We start from the raw sequence: 21,964 nt of genomic DNA on the forward strand, positions 1-21,964 counted from the left end.
CGAATCGTCTTCTTCCTATAATAATTAAATCAAACGTCTAAGCTTTTCACGCTTCGCGCGGGAAGGGGAAACTGAATTCAGACGAGAATTAAGAGTCGAAAACAGTACACTCAATCGTCTGCATTCTCTAATAGTTTAAGGAAACGTCAAGGCCTTCGCTCTTCGCGCGAGAGGGGGAAACTGAATTCAGATAAATAGGGCTTATTAAGATCCGAAAACGGTGCAACGAATCGTCTTCTTCCTATAATAATTAAATCAAACGTCTAAGCTTTTCGCGCTTCGCGCGGGAAGGGGAAACTGAATTCAGACGAGAATTAAGAGTTGAGAACAGTACACCCAATCGTCTGATTTCTCTAATAGTTTAAGGAAACGTCAAGGCTTCCGCGCTTCGCGCGAGAGGGGGAAACTGAATTCAGATAACTATGGCTTATTAAGAGTCGAAAACGGTACAACGAATCGTCTGCCTTCTCTAATAATTTAATGAAACGGCAAAACTTCCGCGCTTTGCGCGGGAGGGGTAAACCGAATTCAGACAAAGATTAAGAGTCGAGCACGGTTTAACAAATCGTCTACTTTCTCTTATAATTTAATTAAACGCCAAAACTTCCGCCCGGGAGGGGGGGGGGGGGGGGGGAACTGAATTCAGATAAGGATTTACAGTCGAGAACGGTACAGCAAATCGTCCCCTTTCTATAATAATTTAATGAAACGCCAAAGGTTTCGCGCTTCGCGCGGGAGGGGGGGGGGGGATTTATTCAGACTGTAACATGTACCGTATACTCACATTCACATCTCACATTTTCTCTCTCTCTCTCTCTCTTTCTCTCTAAGTGACATATGACTTTGGCGATCATGCTGTTCCACAACCCTCGGCTCCTAGCCTTCTGTATTAGTACCACTCCCAGTTCTTTCACTCCTCTCTCTTTCAACAATTTCTGCAGACTATCCATCCATAGTATCCTCCTTCTTCCCCTACTCCTTCTTCCCACAATTTTCCTGTCAAAGCAAGATTCTCTAGGCCTTCTTTACGTGTAATGTGACCCATGAACTTCAATTGCCTAATCAACATCTCACGTATCATTTTCCTTTGCACTCCAGCTCGTGTAAGAACTTCCTTATTACTAACTTTGTCAGTCCAGGGGATTTTCATCATTCTTCTTAAAAACCACATTTCGCAACTTCCAAACGCTTTTTAGTATAAGAGGCTAATTTAATGTCCACGTTTCACTACCATACATAAGTACTGGGTAGATGTAACAATTCAATACTCTTATTTTGGTCCTCTCCCTCATTGTTCGATATGTCAGAATTTTGCCTCACATTCTCACATTCAGAAAAGAAATAAAAGAAAATTGCACAGCTCAATAAAAAACATTGAAGGATGTTTATACAAATAACGCACGGCCCAGAGTGCAATAGCGGTGAATGCAGTACGCGCGAGGTTTCTTTAGATTGGTGCCGCTCTGTGCAACGAGCCGCGGCGAGTTTACAGTGCGAACCATCTGAAGAAACCGAGCGTACACTGCATTTACGTTTCGCACAACAGGGTCCACGGGATTCATTGCCCTGATTAAAAATAAAATCCACAGGGGGTCTAGAGACGAGTCTTCATCAGACAGCTGAAATTCCTGGCTTCATTATGAAATCCAAAAGTCAAAACGGGCCTAAATCCAAGGCAAAAGTAAAATAAAAATTTGCTTTCTAAAATAATACCCCGCTAGCGCTCTAGCTAGCTAGCTAGAGCTAAGCTACGCGTACGCTGCGTTGGGGATCATGGTGGGGCGTACAATATTAGCTACGCGTAGCCTACACCATGCGAAAATGACAATGACAATGACAATTTATTCTCATGTCACCCACATTGGGGTATTGGAGAAGTTTACAATCAGTTTGAATTTGTCAATTAAACACTGTGAAATATACAATACAAATAGAATTAATGTTAATCCATACAAAATAACACTATCGACAATAGTGAGAAAAATTATGATGATAATGATAATAATGTGACGGTCAGCGTAAAATCTAACTTGTTCATTTTTATAAAACTGACTTGAAACACCAAAATATATATGTGGGACTGATTTTTCGATCTTTTCATATATTTTTGTCTATTTCACTTGTTAAATTGCTGAGTTATACTGTCAGGCTGACTTACCATTATTCTAAATGTCTGTACTCTCGGAATAAGGCTCTTACTTTATTTTGATCAATATATTTCTCTTTGTATAAAGGTTACAAATTATTTGATGTAATCGCACTTACTTTGAAATAGTTATTGCGAAGATTTATGAATATTCATGTGCGTACATATTCGCGTGGTTTAAGCATACGCGCATAGCGCATGGTAGTGCGCTGATATGTGATAGCCGAGTTTGATCGATGTGGCTAGGCTGTACACTTTGGCATTAGATGCGCTGTGAAACTGACCTGTCTGTGAACCTTGTTGAACCGAGATTTACGGTAATTATTCCTTTCGTTTCCGCCCATTGCTATTCATATGCAGATTAGCTGATTTGCATTGCACCAACAACAAATGTTGATCAATCCATTGGACTTTGTACCAAAATTGATGTTTTAATGTTTATTTTAGAGTTAAATGTGTATTTTCATGGTTTTTAAGGCCGAATCGAATACAGGCCAGAAGCAGATTGGCCAAAATCTAGCCAAAATGGGATGGCCCAAAACTAGCCAAAATGGGATGGCCCAAAACTAGCCAAATTGGTATTGTGCATATGATTAGTATGACTGCTGTGTATATGGATGCTTGTTATATTGGTATTCATTTATCAGATAATAGTTATCAATATGTATGCTTGGAACTGAAACAGAATACACAAAAATGGACATGAATTCTTGGATTTTATATTACTGTGCCAGTAATTATTTATTGAATAATGCAACACTTAATAAAATGTCTTTACAATTATATTGCATTACAGAGATGTCAGTTCAGATATCACAGTCACTGTTAAGAAATGAGCATTGGAAGTGGTGAACATATTCCCTTTATTTATTACTTTTGGTTGAGAGATTTTACTCTTTGTAGCTAATAAATCATTAGCTACGCTGAAATTAGGTGTACTTCAGGTCGCTGGATAGTTTGACTAACTGATCCTTTGCGGGTATACCTAAAGGTCTAACCAATTCCAATCTGGTTTCTGTGACAAGTAGTTCTAAGAATGTTTATACATGTACAAACTTTTATCTATTTGTGAGATATTGAATATTAGTGCTACTGCTTATTATTCAATGGAGGACTGATTATTTAATTGGTCATTGGAACATTTTCTCTTTATTATCGATTTTTACTCTAGACTATAGACCATATCTGCTGTGTGACCTAATACATTACTAGTAATATGAATTTCTGGAGGACGAGGCTGAGGGCCTCAGTAACTTAGTCTGTCACCTGTACCTAGTAGTTTAAGAATATATCTATCTACATGTAAAGCAGTTGTAACTTATATATATTGAACATTTGTATATTTAATAATTGTATTCTATATAGTTGTACTTGAAATATATTCGTCATATTTATGAACAAAGTAAATACGATCTGATGCTATTACTTGCATAAGATTTAGTCACTTGTAAATAGATTCACAATTCAACAATTAATGATGTACAAATTAATATAAGTAGCTTATGTATTTATGGAGCTGTAACTTACATGTATATTTTATCTTAGTAACACTTATTGATAATGATCCCTTAATAAGCACTGAATTACAGAGAGCAAGGAACGAATCCCTAGACAAACCGGTTGTCTTAAGATTGAAGTACGTTTAGAACTGATTAGTAATTCTGGAAGTTAGCAATAGGATAGGAATTGGAAATTTGAGGCTATAACCTATTGTAAAGACCTAAGGATTAAAGATCGCATGGTTATGCCGACAGAGTGAGCTGCCATGACGAGATTAGGGGTGGATAGACCAGTAAGTAAAATACCCGTTGAGCGGTGAATCCGAATACCATAAGTTGATTATGCCTAGGCAATAAGAAGGAAGGCAGTTAAGTATTTGTACTTGAACTTGGAATGAAGTAATTATTGGATGGCTGCTGGTCAGCCTAGATTGACCGTAAGATGAAGTGGCTATGTTATGCCCGGAATAGATTTACTTTCTCATGTTTTAGTAGGAAAGAAAAGGTACACTTTGGAATAGAATTCAGTTGCTAATGATCTATTATTGTAACATCTTAAACCTGTCCCTATAGAACTCTTTAACATAATACTGCATCTACTATTAAAGTCTATACAATTAAGTTAGTATCACTTAGGTAAATGATTGGTTGTCTGACAAAAGTGACAACACATCTATATATAATGTACATTTGAACTCTTATACTTAGTAATTGCATTGCATACATTTTCGAGTTGAATTACGTCAACGTTGAATTAGGCATGAAAGCCTCACTGTTAATTGAAATCCTTTAATAAAGTGTTACTTGTTATTTGTTCACCTGAACAATTAGGCTGACAGATTCATTCCTACAAGTTACAGTAATACATGTCTGGTTACACATTAGTTACAGTAGTTAGTTAAGTGTGAATGGTGATTGGTATTTTTACATCTTCTTTAGATAGCGCGATTGAGAACTTGAAGAACGAAATCATTGTCTGGTTCTATTCAGACACTTATCCATGTCATTGTGCCTTTAGATTGCTCGCTACCTTATGGGAGGATTGGGATAGAGGACGTGAGAGAAAGTGCCCCAAGTTACGAGTGCGAATAATGTGTGTGTTTTAACTGCGTGTACAGGACACCCAGTGTGCCCTGTCACATGTTTGCAGTGTGTTGTGCAGAACGTTAGAGAATCTGAGCTGTACAAGTCTGATACAAATATTAGGATTAAATCATGCTTACAGAGTACTGACAGAATTATTCAGATCTTATGATGATGCTTTAACTCACCTAAATGAAGAAATACAAGCTACTTGAAGTGTGGAACAGTGTGGAGATGAGCCAGGCTGCTCGTGGCACGAGTTGAATCTAGCGCGAATGTTTACGAGAGCCCAGGGTTCAGGTCAAAGGTTGACCATTAGTGCGTTGTGTTGAATTCAAGAGGTGCGAAATGAGCCAATGAGAAGGCTGTGATTTGTGAATAATTAAGTCATTTAAATATCGTTTATTGTGTGATCCAACAGGTCTGGTATTAATCTCTTTACAACATCAAGTTGTAAAGAGAAGAGAATCTAGCGCTCTTAATAAAGACTAGATGGTGGCAGCTTACTGTGTTGTGAATGTTGACTTGATTTTGGTGGCAAGCGATGCAAGCACCCCCCCCCCCCCCTTTCTCTCTCACTGGGGAATTACAACACCACCACCCCTCTTCCTCTTTACCCCCCTTCTTCCTCCCATATCCCCCTTCTTCCTTCCTCTATTGTATTATCTATTAACCACCCCCCCCCTATTCCGTCACAATAACAATATTGATGATGATAATAATAATAATAATCAAAAACAAAACGATAATATTAATTAAAACGATAATTAATGACGAAATTAATGGAAGCAATTGAAAAAGAAATTTACTGGCACCAGTAAATTGATATCTGAATTAATGAATTACTGAAAATATTCTTGATATCAATTTAATAAATTGATATGAGACAAAAAAAGAGAAACATAAAGTTAATATTGAACTCATAACATGTTTTTGCACATACTTAAATTAATGAAAACGAAGCATTATTTTTCGACAGAATTTTACTAAGTTTAAACGTGTTTGTACATTATTGGAGTTAAAAAGCTGATCCATTTTCAGTGTATTTGGTCTTTCAATAAAATATTTATCGATGAACAATTTTCTTTCTGAACGAAAGGTAGGGCATACAAACAAGTAATGAAACTCATCCCCAAGCGATTGCAAATTGCACAGCGTACATAGCCTCATTTCTCTTGGAGTATTTGAATATCTACCAGCTACAATCGGCAGGTAATGATTGCCACAGCGAAAACGACTTAATATTGTCCGATCTCTTTTAATGAGATCGATTAAGTATCTTTCTAAACATAAAGAATGTTTGAAGATTCGATAGTTAACACAATGCGAATTATCGTACATACAAGCAGACCAATACTGAGCATGAGAATCTCTCAATCGACGTTCCACAGTTTGTTTGACCCACTCATAGCTAGTATCTTCACAAATTTCCCATAAATAAGACATCCCCATATTGTCCAGAGTCAGCTTGATTTTTTTTTAACCAAGGTGCCTGATATATATTCTTCTCAAAGAGTAATTTTAAGATAATATACACCTTAATACCAGAAAATTTATCCTGTCCACTATGTACAATCCTACACCAGAAGTTTATCATTCTGCTTTCGATATATTTCTCAAGTTTAAGCCTCCCCAATTCACCAAGTACCATACAATTTGCAGTTGTTTTGTTGACAGAAAGGGCTTGCTTACAAAATTTCATGTGGAAAATTTCAAGATCATGTAGCACTTCAAATCCCCATATCTCACTTCCATAGAGCAGAATGGGCAACACAAGTTGATCAAATAATTCCAAGAGGATATCAATAGGTAAGTGCAGTTGATAAGTTTTAGATAATAGACTATACATTGCTCGTCTAGCTTGATTAAGTTGCTTAATTTGAGCTTTACGAAATTTGTTGTTGTAGTTAAAAGTAGTTCCAAGATAGACGTATTCATCAACAACTTCTACAATATCATGATCAAATTTAAATATAGGAATTTTTTGAACTTTACCACGAGAAAATACAACAACTTTGGTTTTAGCTGTGTTAACTTGAAGAAACCATTTTTACAGTAATCAGATACTGCATCAAGAGCAAGCTGAAGTTCACTTTCAGTTTTTGCAAGAACTATTGTATCGTCTGCATACAGTAATGTAAAAAGCCTGAGATAAACATCTATACCTTTTTGATACGCAGCTGCATCAATCTTGTCAGGAAGAATATTTATGTTTTTTTTGCAGATCGAGGGAGCGTAGGCGCAGCTATACTACACGTACGCGCGCGCGCTGGATATCCATGGTAACGTGTAATATAACTTTTTCCGCTTTTTTTGTGCAAAATCGTGCTTGAATCAAAAATTTGTACATTTCATGTGACGCGTATTGACCAATCACGATGCTTAAAATACTAGAGCCATTTTATAAAATATGTTTAGCTAGTGCTAAGCCGCCTATACAGGTACTGCATTGTAGGGCAATTATCGCACAGCTTGAATTGCATGGCTTGAGCGCCATGAAAGAGAGGGAGTTGGCCGTGCGCAGGCATTTGAAATGAGGGGGGGGGGGGGGAGGGGGGATGTACGCGCGCGCATAGTTCACTTTTTTCTGACATAGTACCTTTTTTTCCCTAGGGAAAAAAGGTACTATGCGTGACGTCAGCAATAAAAAAAATGAACTATTCCGATGTAGTCGGCAGGAAACGTCTTTTTATAGTAAATCTATTCTTTATCTTGTTTTGTACACTCCCAATGCAACAATCTTACGATAAAGGATATAATACAAGTTATTGTTCTTTCTGTGTGCATGCCTGTTACTTTTACCAAGACTGGGCCAAATTTCTTATATGTTCATGATTCCATAACCTTACAGTACACAACAATACTTATAATGCTCCACGATCAACTTTTTCTGATCGATTCCACACCGTTTCTTTCACAATGCAATCGCATGACCAGAACTCAACTTACCACAAAATTAATATTCCAATTTGGTTCATTAGCTGAAAATATTATAAACCAATGGTCATGTACATATATATAGCCTTCGCCAAAATTAGAAACACGTTCCTGTCCAGCTTTGTACTATGTCTGCTAAGTGCATTACTTGTTTCATATCTATATTTCCCTATTAATATTTAAGTGATTATGTAGCCATCATATATAATAGCAGTGTATTTCATTTTATCGATCGCAAGTTCGGTAATGAGCGCAAATCAATGGATGGAATTATACAGACCGGTCATGATTAATCATAACTCTCTATATGCTGCTAATGTGTGATTTTCTTTCACAGACCATGAAAACTATTCTCACCTGGATTTGTGTCTGGCCTGCGGCATTGTTTAAAAGTAGATGTTCCAGTCCTAGTGCTTCCTTCACATATTAGATAAAAACTAAACATATTTTTAAATTAGAGAGCAAGATCAGAGAAGTTCGCAAAATATATATCTACATTTATTTAGGTGGTTAGAAAAATACTAAAGGATGTACACTATATATTGAAGACGAAAAGGAAAAAAAAACACGAAAATTGAGTTGAATTATTCCCCCCCCCTCTCCATTCCAATACCGACGCCAATTTTTAGACAGTTTATAGAAAACTGCATATTTTAGGGTATGAACCTTTTTTCTTTCCGCCCACCGTAATCGCCCTCACCTCCTCTTCACAGCTAGATTTGGATCCCTGGTAAAGAGACTTCCAATAAATACATTCACATTTCAATCTCCACTTCATATCCTGGTGCTACCACTGCACATAGTCCAATCAGGAATTGGGATCGAGACTGTAAATCATGTAATGTAAATAATTATGCTTTTAATGAACTTTGAATTCATCGCCGCAGTCAAGATCTTAAACACCAAATTATAATATTATTAGATAACCCAATATAAATTTTAAACATGACCCCTGTTGTTAATAGATTGGGCCTATTTATGAGGGAATAAATGTAAGTTTTCATATATCAATGTTGAGATATAAACTAAACAACAGCTTTGGCAACTCTCGTGGAAATAAATGAAATGCAAAAGGAGACGAGGGAATAATAGTTACGTACTTAAAATCAAAGTTCCCAATTACTGTCTTCCCTTTTGTAAATGTTTGCAAAGGTACACAAAAATTCTCCAACTAAAATCTACGGAAACCATTATTCTTGCATTTCATTTCGATTTTTATATTATGTATACATTACATACATATAAAGTATATCTAAAACACCATAAATTGAAGTTGAATAATACATATATCAGTCTTATCTGTTTCAAGCTCTAGTTGGGCTATCACTTTGATACATGATATACTAAACTGATATGGTCTGTAATTAACGTAAGAAATAGGCCCTGGATTAAAAAAAATTGATACACTTAAAGAAATGGTTGAGTTCTGAGAAGATGTTAACAATAATTTGTAAGCGTTTTCATTGTTATTATGCAAATGTGGGAGAACATCAGAGAGAAAAATGTTCCCTGACAAGTATGGCTCTTCATATGCCTTTATATTCTAAACTTCTTCTTCTACTTCGATTCTATGACGATACTCAGATCAGCAGGATCCATAAATATGACATGTAACAGGTTAAGAAGTGAGGCCCTCATTTTTATGCCACATGTTTATCTAGTCCCATATTCTTCTTTCTGTGTGCATGCCTGTTACTTTTACCAAGACTGGGCCAACTCTCCTATTATGTTCATGATTCCATAACCTTACAGTACACAACAATACTTATAATGCTCCACGATCAACTTTTTCTGATCGATTCCACACCGTTTCTTTCACAATGCAATCGCATGACCAGAACTCAACTTTATCCTTAACTCGTATTTTATATCTCTTTTCTTGTTATTAGGTTAAAAAATACCACTTCAGCAGAAGCTTGATTTCCAGACGAATCCACCATGCCTGTTGCACTTGGTGAATGGCGGGTGCGGATAGGAAGATTCATACACTGGGTCAGAGAAAACGACATAAGAGAGCAAAAAGTAAAGGTAATGACGGAGAGAATCCGGCGACTCAAAATATTGCATAAGAGGCTTCTTGAAAAAAAAGGACAAATCTGAAGATAAATGCGACTCCAAGCAAGACGACCTGAGCGCTAGAGTGGACAATACCCCACATGAATCTCGTATCATCAATAACGACACGCCGACTGGTTCTCACAAAGAGGGCAGCTGCAGCAGCAGTGAATCTACAATTGAAGAGAACAAGACTCAAACGGAATCGACCACAAAACATAAAAGCACGGGAGATGACTCTATATTTCCTTTCTTCTTCACACTCTTGCTGTCATTTTTCTCTTTATTGTTCTCTTTGATATTTTTCTTTGTCGTTGATTTTTCAAATCTGCTAGAGAGTTTCAAGCCCTTTCTGAAGTGGAGTGTTGAATCTTCCTGGAGGAGTACATGTCTTAGAATAATCGTGTGCTGCACTTTGGCCTACATTGTTTGTGCATGCGTTATAAATACCAATGAGGACGTGCAAAATAATCTGGTGCTAATCGGGGATGAGAACGCAAAAGTTGAATGTTGCATTAAAGCGAACAAAACTCCTACTGAATCTACAAACAAAGCAAACAACACTACAAATAAATCTACCAAAGAATGCAACAAATTTCCAACAAATACTACCTTTGAGGCGAGCAATACTCCCTTCACTACCAGAGATGGACCATCAGAAAGTAAACAATCAAAGACAAAAACATCAAAGAGAAAAACTATAAAAGAAAAAAATACTACAACTAAATTAACATTAAGAGAGAACAGTACTCTACCTGAATCTCCAATCAAAAACAGCATTGCTCCAAAAGAATTTCATATCGACACTCTCTCTACCATAACAGAGAAACCGTCAAAAAGAAAAACATCAAGGAGAAAAATCACCAAAGAGAAAAAGACTGCAACTGAATCTACCTACATCTCGAACAATGCTATAACTGAAACTTCCATCAAGGCAAACAACTCTCCAACTAAATTGAACATTAAAAAAGATAACAACGCCCAACCTAAATCTACCATCAAAGATAATAACTCTCCAACTGAATATATAACCAAAGACAACAACACATCAAATGGATCTGCCATCAAAGACAACAACACTAAAACTGAATCTACCATCAAAGACAGCAACACTCCCTCTACAATCAAAGAAAAATCATCAAAGAGAAAAACATCAAGGAGAAAAACCGCCAAAGACAAAAACATCGCAACTGAATCTCACTTAGAAGAGAACACCACTACAACTGGATCTAGCATCGAAGAAAAAAGCTCCTCAACTGAATCTGCGATCGAATACAACAGCACATCAACTGAATTTGCTATCAAAGACAAGAACTCTCCAACTGAATGTACCATCAAAAAGAACAACTCTACAGCTAAATCTGCCAATAAAGGCGGCAATTCTACAACTGAATGTACCATCAAAATCAGCAATTCTACAACTAAATGTACCATTAAAGAGAACAACGCTACATCTGAATCTACCATCAAAGTCGAAAGAACTACAGCTGAACGAACCATCAACTGTAACGACACTACAACGGAATCAACCACCAAAGACAGAAACTCCACTACTGAAGCTACCATCAAAGAGTACAACCGTTCAAGTGAACCTACCATCAAAGATACCAATCTTCCAATTGAACCTACCATCAAATACCACAACATTCGCACTGAACCTAGCATCAAAGACAACACCTCTACAATTCATTGTACCTTTAAAGAGAAAAACACTTCAACTGAATGTCCAATAAAATGCAACAACTCAACAAGTGAATCTACTATCGAATGCAGCAGCACTACTAATGAACCTGCTATTAAAGAGAACCACACTCCATCTAGAACCCCTACTGAAGAGAACATCAATCTACCCGTGAAAGTGAACATCGCGCAGGCAGAATATCCGGTACGATCCAGAAACCAAAAGGTACGTATCCATTTTCACGAGGTATTATTCTTCTACTCGGATTTCATTCAAAATCTCGAGATAGGTGTACAATTTTTATTTAAATAACAAAAACGTCCGTATCATCCAATGCCACGCCATATACATGTATGCAGGCAAATTAATAATTTGATATAATTATATAGAAGTGCATGTAAACAATTATCAACTTTTACACTTTATTCTCTAGTACTGAGTGAGAAATTGTATCAGATTTTACAAACTTTCATTTTCTACTTCAAAATATCGATGATATTTCGTTTTCTATATTCATATTCAGTTTTTTCACTTACGATTGACGTATGTGCACATGTTCATTGTAGATTCATTCATCCTTTCCACAAATTTGTATAGTTACTACCAGACGGGAAACACAGTTTTTCGAGTCAGATTCCAAGCAGCCTGAAAGGAACCACTGATGGTCCTGTCATGCAAGAGAGCACCTGCCTCCCTGAGATGCTCCTGATAAAGGCTGGAGATGTAGAGCGAAATCCAGGGCCATTCGATAGGTAGACATCTAGCTTGCTCTTCCACTTTTTCTTATTTTTTCGCGGGGGGGGGGGGGGGACTAAAGACATTTAATGATTTGTTTTATGTTACCATTTCTCTTGGTGATTTACCACAATCCAACGAAGGTTTATTTAAACCACAAACGTCAATCCACTGTGGAATACAAGTATGTGTACATCTCATCATATGAAAATGGATTATCTAAATTCTACTAGATACAATTAAAACATAACGCCAAACAAAAGTTCATCGATGAAAAAGGAAAGGAAAAAGAAGTGTCTCTCAATGCTTTCAGAAAATGTGTCAAATCCCATCTTTTCTATTAATACCATAATGGTAAGCACGATTGAACATGTAGATGGAAACTGCTCTATATAAATACATCGTTATTTATTTTTATATTATTATTATTATTGTCCTTAAATACAGCTGACAGGTAAATTATTCCGTCTTTCAACCATGCCAAATTACCGTATAAATTCGAAAATATGTTAAGAATGGAACACTCAAAGGTAGAAAATATCGGCACTAAATAACCCAAATGGATCCTACTTGGACTCGGAAAACTCGTTTCCAGAGATCTTTTCTACTTCTATATCAAAGTAACTATTGGCTAACACTACCAGGGGCGGATCTAGCTTTTTGCCAAGGGTGGGGGGGGGGGGGGGTGGGTTTGACCAAGTGGCAGATCCAGGATTTACCAAAAATCGCGCCGTTTTACTGATTTCTTCTTCTTTTCCCTTCTTTCCCTCCTTTCCCCTTTTTTCACTTGGCCGCCCAAGGAAGGGGGGGGGGGGTTAAACCGCCGAACCCCCTAGATCCGCCCCTGACTACTTAGGCCTCTTACTACTCGCTGTTGAATATAACGCTTAGATATACTGCCTCATGATTCATTCTTCCACGTGTTTATTTTTCAAGGGTATTTATCGTTTCCGGTTTCTCGTTTAAACAGATCAGTAGACATACAAGAACAAAATGTAGGTTATCTTCCCAATTTCATATTTACACAGATCAGCGAGTATTCAAGAACAAGAACTGGTAAACCTGGCGTACGATGTGCCTTCATCAAAATACACAGAGCTGTGCATTGCCCTTGATGTATCGTACAATAAGAGCCAAACCATTCTTGACAGACATCACTGGGATTTTACAAGATCACTAATTGCGGTATTTTGTGAATGGAAGAACAGACAAAGGGATGGCACAGATTGTCGTCAAGTTATGGCTGCGGCGCTCCGGGGTGTTCACCTTGACGCATTCGGTGACAAAATGTCCGGAGGTAACGTTATTGTTTATTTGAAATACACTTTAAAGATCTTTTCTTGGCATCTTATATAATTCCATGTCATTACATTAATTTATGTTCATTATGCACGCATTATTGTCATTTCCTTGAGGGCGCGGGCATACTATTAGTAAGCTGACAAATTTGAAAGATGACTGTTGTAAAGCAGAAATACAAGAATTGGACACTACAGGTGTCTTTTTTCACAAATCCTCAAAAACAGTTAAAAATTCAAAGGCCTAATGAGGGCACAACTACCTATGAATTCACTTTATTCTTTAAATTCCTATTACATATCGTATTTTCCGTGAATCATACGATTGACCAATTGGTGATTTATAGAATAGTCAAGGAAACGTTTTGCAGAGTGTTGTTCGGAACTTTATATTCTAGGGCTTCATAATAGAGTTTTTTGTTTGTAGGCTGTCAAAAAGAAGATATATACTTAATCTTATTAAATCTATAAAAAACAAATTTTAAATAACTTCCCAGGAACAACGAAAATTAAAATCTTCCTTTTTTATGCATTCTTAACATTCTAAAACGAAAACTCTTATACTGATGTTGAACATAACGCTCATTTAAATCTTGGTTGAAAAAAAACACTAAATCATGTTTAAGGTAAAAACGAAAATGAGTAACATATATAACAGTAATATTTACGCTCGAAAATACCCAAGGTGTGTGGCTTCATAATAATAGTTCAATTATTATATAAAAGCATTGTTGTATGTATTATGTTTAGGGAGCAATTTTGTATAACGAGTAGCCGAATGATTTAGAATAACATTTCGTTCCCATTACATATATTTCTTGAAATATACGGTGAAAAAATTCACTGAATTATTATGAAGATCGTTCATGGACATCATAATATAACAAATAATTCATTTAAGGAAAATAAATCACACGATTGTACCATTTTTTTCCCCAACAGGTGGCTATCTCCCGCAAAAAGTAGCTCCAACTGGTAAGCAAGTAATACTTTGTTAATGTATTACAAATTTCGGTTTCAATATCTAATAAGTCAAAAATGTTAGGTTATACTAATCAGATCAGTGATATTTATTTTCAAGATGAAACTTGTAAAAAAGTGTAGCTGTGTATTAAAAAATTTATAATTATTTTATAGAGCTTTTCGAGCAATATGGTATATTTCAAATAAGCAGTGTGATTTTTATATTTTCTTTGCACCTTATACGATTATCCTATTTCACAGAAATTATATTAATCTTTGGGTTAGTTTTGAAATCGGAAATTTTCAGATTACCCGTTATCGTGATGACTATAAAATCCCCCCCCCCCCAACTGGCTGTGCAAGATCAAAACAGACCAACTTGACTTCAGCTCAGTTTTAGTATTCGAAAGGATTTACAAGGAAGAGGAATAATAATATTTGTTATAAGTCTGCTAACATATTTGATTAATATTTTGCATTTATCTGTGTAAATTATTTACTTAGAATCAGCAGTAGGAGAAGAAACACAACCACTTACCAAGGAACAGGTAAATCAATGTGCTCAGGACTTCAAAACTTTCTACCGAACACGGTTATGCAAGATCAAGACAGATCCACTTGACTTCAATTCCATTTTAGAGTTCGAAAGGATTTACACGAATTTAGTTCTGCTAAGAAACGAAATGGGAACCACTAGGGAGACACCCTTAGACTACACCGAACTACTAACAACAAAAGTCAATGGAGAATTTCCAAAACGTCTCATGGTGGAAGGCGAAGGAGGAGCAGGTAAGACAACATTCTGCTCCAAGATCGCATGGGACTGGACGGAAAGAACTAAGGAGTTTGAAGAGTTTGACTGGGTTCTGGTTATTCCTTTTCGAAACACCAATGAAGGTCAGACTGTAGGGGATATAGCAAAGACATATCTGTCAGATAGCAACACGGTTCAATCGCGCCAGATAGATAGATACATACTTTCTGCCCCTTTGAAAGTGTTTATCATATTTGACGGACTAGACGAGTATGACGGTGATATCCTCAAAGAGAGTTCAGATTTCGCTAAGATTATTCGGTCAGAGAAGTTTGTGGAATGTAGAGTCCTGGTGACAACACGCCCGTGGAGAGCAGTTCCTTTCAAATCCCACGAACTTATGATGCAAACTTTCGCTTTTCTGGCCGTAGCTGGGTTTGATGAAGAAAACATTTCGACCTATATTACTAAATATTTTCAGGATGAGCCGCCGTCAGGATATGAATTAATAAAGTATATAGAAAGCAATGACCTAATTCAAGAAAATATGGCTCCATTCCCGCTTTACATAGCAATGCTTTGTATCTTGTGGCGGAATTCTGATGCCGGCAGACGAAATATAATTCGGAAACTTAAAACCTTCTCACAGCTATTCCATGCGATGATAATTTTTCTCATAGACCACTGCATGACAAAACAGCACCAGAACCCCAATGTTAAAATTCTTACAAACAAGGAGATAAATAATTACCTATTACGAATTGGAAAGTTTGCTTACTCTGGAGTTTTAGAGAAAAGGTTGACGTATACCGAAAATGATTTCAGCGGATATGATGAAGCAATGGAGGCATGTTGTAGAATAGGAGTACTGAGTCGAGAAATTCTTATAGTGCCAAGACAGGACAGGCGTCTGAGTGATCAGTCAGATCCCGTGACCTGTAGCGTCTTCTTCCCTCACAAGTTGTTCCAGGAATACCTTGTCGGTATGTATCTTGCCTCTCTTTTTGAGTCTGATCATGAGCGGTATGAAGTGGCGGTTAGTGTTGTGATTCAGAGGCCAGAGGAGTTCCGCAACCTTCTATACTTTACTGCATCTCAAACGAAGAACGTCGCTATTGATGTCACTGACAGGCTAATCAAGACGACAAGAATACATCCTTACACTCTAGTGGATATCGCCTTCGAAGCGTATGATGAGGACGCGGCTAAAATGGTTGGACGGCAACTCTTTACAAAACAAAAGACACTAAAAATCGACGACGAAATGTCAGCGCATACTGTGTCTGGATTTCTTTTCATCACTGAAGAGAAACAAATGGTGAGAGTATTTGAATAGTTGCTGAAAAATGCCACAACTTAACTAAAACTTATGTTCCATGAAATAATCAAAACATCACATCTTATTATAAGTAATATATTTTTCGGAAATAAGTTCTTTGTGAAAGAATTTTGCCATAAACAACCTATTCTGGTTGTATATATATGTTTTAGAAATATTGATCGGGACCTATAAAATAAATCCAACGGACCCTTTTTTATTGTTAAGTCTGAAATTATTTATCTTTCATGGAAGAAAAAATATTTTATGAGAAAAAATTAATATGATTTTGGAATTATTTTTTTAACAAACTATTGCAAATCTATTAGTTGCACACAGGTTATACTAGCACATTTTGTTTTATTCATAGGAAACTCTGATATTGAGTAGAATATCATGTGGTCCGACTGTCTCCCGTGACCTAGCAGACGTCATCCGCTCATCTACAGCATTTACATCATTGGAATTCAGCGGTGCGAAGTTCCATGACGACTTCTATAGCATCCTGGAGGGTAAAGTCAAGACGTCAAAGGTATGGAGAATCCGCACAGAGAGTATGAATAAGGCAAAGTGGGCGGACTGAGGATTATCTGAATAGGAGGGGGAAATATGGGGGGGGGGGGGGTGCAAGATCTCTTCCCCCAGAAACATAGATACCAACTGTACCGTCCAGACATTCTTACTATGTCTTAGTTGGTCAAAGCTTTACAATATCTGTCTCATTTATTATCCGCATTTGACAAACAATGTGACTATGAAACAATGAAACACCATAAACGTGCTTGATGCATCGTGTGTGGTCAATAATAATACCCTTATATGAATTACTCTCCTCCGTCAGGCATTCAAGGAATCCCCTCTGTAAAAACCTAATAAAAAAAATAAGAAAATGTCCCCACATCAAAAGTATGACCGGCTGCCTTCCCTTTTATTCCTTGGTTCGTGTCATCATATTTGCTAGTTCTGCATGAAGAAACACAGATAAGGGTTACTTTATCATGGAGTCCGATGAGAGGGATATTTGTTTGACATATTTGGGGTTTCGGTCTTAAAAAGTGGCAAGGGATTCCATGTTGATGGTGCTGTCTTGTAGTCTATTCCAGTCTTAACATGAATATGGGACAGAGGTGAACGTGAAGGAATCTATCTGCTCAAAATGTTTTGATCTACGTGATGAAGGATTTTAAACCTCATTGAAATAAACAGATAAGTGTCGGGGATTGAGATCAGACTTTCAATTGCCTATGACTATGTTGTGTGCACGGTTTGAAATTACTGTAATGATATGGATATTCTCGTGTTTACGTTTTCCTCAAAGGTCCATTGACGTACATGTACAAGGCAAATTCCTGGTAGATTTCGCTAGAACTATGTTTACAAACATACATGGTGAATTCCTTGTATGCTATTTTTGACACCTGTTCCGAGACGTTGCGCTCTTAATTTTGGCTCTACTTTTTCGGCTCTACTTTTTCGGCTTGGCCGATTGGATTAGGTGTCGCTGGGCGTGTCGCCACAGTTGACTTAAATTTAATTAGGCAAATTTGGGAAATAGATTTGTATTACAATTGGAAGGGTTTTTCCTTGTTGCCGGGTCTGTTCACACTATCGAAATAGTATGAGAGAGGAAGTGAGGATTTACAGGTGTGTAATAGCCAGAAGCATGTGGGCTCGCTAGTGTGGACGGACATAGCAACATTTATCCCTTTTTATATTCATTGAATTAATTTCCAGGGTTGTTGGGTCTCCGGGTGATTTGCATCTCTTGTTTGAAAGATTAGAATGTAAGAGACACAGGTGGGTGCGTGAAAGAAGTATGTGAGGAATAGAGATGCGGATCATCCGGAGCGCCTTATATCCGAGGGGGTAAATTCGCCAAGAAATATAGGACCTTTTAATACGGAAACTAATTATGGGTGGATTGATATTACGCAAAGCGTCTGTGTGACACGCCTCAATTTTTGGGAGGACGAGGCGTGTCAGTTCGGGGGGATAAAAACCGAGTTGCGTCTCTGGAGCGGGACCTCTTTTCCGTTACGATCGACATGAGTTGCTAATTTGTTTCGATTGGGTTGCCCAGCCCCAAAACATGAACTTCGTGATTTATTAATTCTTCGTTTATTTTAATAAATCTTCAACTCCAATCAAGAATTTGTTTCAGTGACTTTGATTTATCTTCGTTTTCTACACTTCAAGAACTAAAGCTATACTTTAACATTTTCTGAGTCGGTACTAGGCGGGGCGGTTTTGGCCACCGGGCCGTCTCGCCGTGGATCGCTTCAATTGGTAGCGTACGGATGGGGTAAGACACTTGTTTATCACTTCAACCATTACCATTGAACTTCAAGATATATTAGCGACGTCAGCGGAGAGCTGCAGAGATTTTTGTTAGCTCACATCCGTCAACTAGTTATATGTGGATCTGTTGGGGTTGTCACGAGGACGGAGTCCAAGAACCCCTGGGCTTCGAACTAACTTTTTTTTTTGTCGGCCGCTCAGCATCGAAGAGTATTGAGAGGAGTGAAATTTTCTTCTGCTGGTGGTTTCCTGACGAGGGGGCCCAGGAGCTTATTTCCGCAGAGCTACAGCGCGACGAAGCGACGGTGGAAGCGTAGCTGGTGATTCTTTTATGCTGGGAAAACGGTAGTACTTTAGGGCCGCGTGGGTGTCATCTTGAAGGGGCTCGCTGCTTGTGTCAGCGGGGAGGTGATATCGTCACTTCATTCATGGTCGGCGGCACATGCCTTCGGTGTTGCATGCTTGCATCGTTCCGGTGAATTAGAAGGCCGCGGTGCCGGGAAACTAGGTACGTTCAGCTGGTCTCGTAGCTGGTCTACGGGTTTTCTGCGTAGCCTAACGGTTCGTCCTGTGATCTCCGTAGACGTGAAATCTTGCAGTCAACTACATCGACGCGACACAACATCATCGCCATCGAGAGGGACTACAAGACTGTGTATCTACGGCGATCTAAGGCGTGTTCAGACATCATCTAGGAGGGAGTATTTCTGAGGGTGACGGATGCAGGCAGCGGATTGACATCTCTGGTATGTCTTGAACTTAGAACACTTTATCTATATATGATAATTGATTCTATGCCTTGTTGCGTATGGCATTATATACAATTAGATACATCTTTTGATGTATACCATTATTCAGAACATTTAGTGTATTATCTGACGGCATAATTCATTAATTGACTGGTAAATTTATATAATCCTTGTAAACGAGAACAGTAGTGAAGGTGTGTTTTTTTCATATATACATATGGTAACTAAGAATATGGTTCTGGTTTCACTCTGGCTCGCCTACATGTAGTATACATCTCTTCCAAAAATTAAGGTAAGCAGTATTTAGGGGTTTTATACTATATATGGTAACCCGAGGTTGCATCCCTTGCCTTAATGTTCATATTAGACTAATTACTTAATAGTATTTACAATAGATAATAATAATAGTTATGGCTGAAGAGTTAGTTAAAGATTTGGTAACGAGTTTTACCGAAGCCCTACAGGGTATCCGGATTACACCTACTGGTAGGACAACCGCTACCCTAGTAAAAAAATAAATAGGAAAAAAATAGAAAAAAAATAGGGAAAAAAATAAATGCAAAAATATATTTTTTTCCTATTTTTCTCATCCCCAAAAAAGCTATTTAATTGCTATAGTTTTGGAACAAAAAATAGGAAAAAAATAAAGCCACAAATAGTTTTGAAATATATTTTTTTCCTATTTTTCTCGTCCCCTAAAAATAGGAAAAAAATAAAGCCACAAATAGTTTTGAAATATATTTTTTTCCTATTTTTCTCATCCCCCAAAAAAGCTATTTAATTGCTATAGTTTTGGAACAAAAAATAGGAAAAAAATAAAGCCACAAATAGTTTTGAAATATATTTTTTTCCTATTTTTCTCGTCCCCTAAAAATACCCAAAAAAGCTATTTCAAATAGCATAGTTTTGGAACAAAAATAGGAAAAAAATAGGAGACTTAAATAGCGTTGAAATAAAAATAGTTTATAAATATATTTCAGACATATTTTTTCTGAAATATATTTCTAACATATTTTTTTTTACAAACCAAATATATTTAAAATCTATTTTAAAAAAAATGGAATATTAATTGAATGATTGGTGTACTGTATAATTGTTTGGTAGCAATTAAATCTCTGTCAAGTTCTACTTTGTAGCACCTTGTTGTACAATATATGCATGTAGGTGCATGTCATGCGCACATGTACAAAATAATTGGATTAGTCGAATCCCCGTCCACATATTACCCGAGTAAAAACTAAAATAGGAATAAAATAGGGGGAAAATAAATACACTAAAATATTTCTATCCTATTTTTCTGCTGCCAGATGTACAAGATAAATAAAATGCAAACACATTTTTATTTCAGTTTGAAACGTTAGAACACTTTATTACATAAAATATCACATGCAATGTACACCCATATGGTGAATGAGAATACTAAACAAACAGTCCACAAACTATTAAAACATATTTACAAAAGTCACACTTACAAAACTTGAGCAGCATTTCATATAGAAAATTTTGGATTTAGAGGTAAGAACGGCCGGTAAATATTATGTATCTTTGGCAAACCGATTGGCATATACCCGTCTTATAAATGATACAAATATTACGCAAAGGTAGTACTAGGTCTTTGTAAACATAAACGCAAGAAAGAAAAAAAATATATCTTTTTCTTCTTCATTAAATTGTTCCCTATATAATCACTGGTAAAAATTGCAGATATTGGGTTCACATATATATATATGTATTAGTTGTGTAAACGAAACTATTATAATGTAAATCTAATCTGAATGTAAGATATTAGAATTTAAAAAAAAAAATGAATTTTCACATTTTTGGCTAATAAAATACTAGCATATATACAGGATGTGAACCAGTATTGAACAGCTTATACATGACTATAAAGTGTTACATGATACCAGTAGCAAGGCTATCTGGCAAGTTTCAACAGCTAGTCTAAACAAAATCTTTAAAAATGTCTATAAATGAAAACATGTGAAGGCAAAGGTATAGTTCACATCTATAACAATGTAAAAAGTGTTAATAGCACTGGCAACTTGGTCTATCTGTCAAGTGTCATAAGGATGTCAAACATGAATAGTCTTCAGATGTCTTTAAAACTTTAAATGAATACTAAGACAAAGCTTTATTACTGTTACATGAATACACATCTATAAAGTGTTACATAATACTGGCATCAACTACATAGTACACGTGAGCTGACATGGCAAAGAGTATAGTGAAACAAAGTTATACAAAAATATTCATACGCAGATATAGAATATATATATATATATATATATATATATACATCAATACATGTATATATGTAATTACGCCGTGAGGTAATTCAATTTGTGTTTGTTAAGATTGCCTTGGTAAAAATTAAGCTGTGTATTGAAGATTTATGTCTCAGATTCATTCCGACCGCGAACACATGTTTGATTGTGGCAGGGCGAGGCA

The 21,964-nt window shown here is 36.7% G+C and overlaps 2 protein-coding genes across 2 annotated transcripts; both read left to right on the top strand.

The window, feature by feature from the left end:
* Positions 1–9,268: 9,268 nt before the first annotated feature.
* Positions 9,269–13,786, top strand: LOC105437763 (cell wall protein AWA1-like). Its single transcript, XM_030997173.1, has 5 exons — positions 9,269–9,282; positions 9,706–11,626; positions 11,999–12,153; positions 13,165–13,433; positions 13,782–13,786. The coding sequence occupies exons 1-5, from the start codon at positions 9,269–9,271 to the stop codon at positions 13,784–13,786; spliced, it is 2,364 nt and encodes a 787-aa protein (XP_030853033.1).
* A 587-nt stretch (positions 13,787–14,373) lies between these two features.
* Positions 14,374–16,487, top strand: LOC115929053 (protein NLRC5-like). The gene is made up of 2 exons (XM_030997174.1): positions 14,374–14,409; positions 14,902–16,487. The coding sequence occupies exon 2, from the start codon at positions 15,081–15,083 to the stop codon at positions 16,485–16,487; it is 1,407 nt and encodes a 468-aa protein (XP_030853034.1). The 5' UTR covers positions 14,374–14,409; positions 14,902–15,080.
* The last annotated feature ends 5,477 nt before the right edge of the window (positions 16,488–21,964 follow it).

Source organism: Strongylocentrotus purpuratus, unplaced genomic scaffold, assembly GCF_000002235.5.
Source record: "Strongylocentrotus purpuratus isolate Spur 01 unplaced genomic scaffold, Spur_5.0 spur5_scaffold_4, whole genome shotgun sequence".
Taxonomy (NCBI): Eukaryota; Metazoa; Echinodermata; class Echinoidea; order Camarodonta; family Strongylocentrotidae; genus Strongylocentrotus; species Strongylocentrotus purpuratus.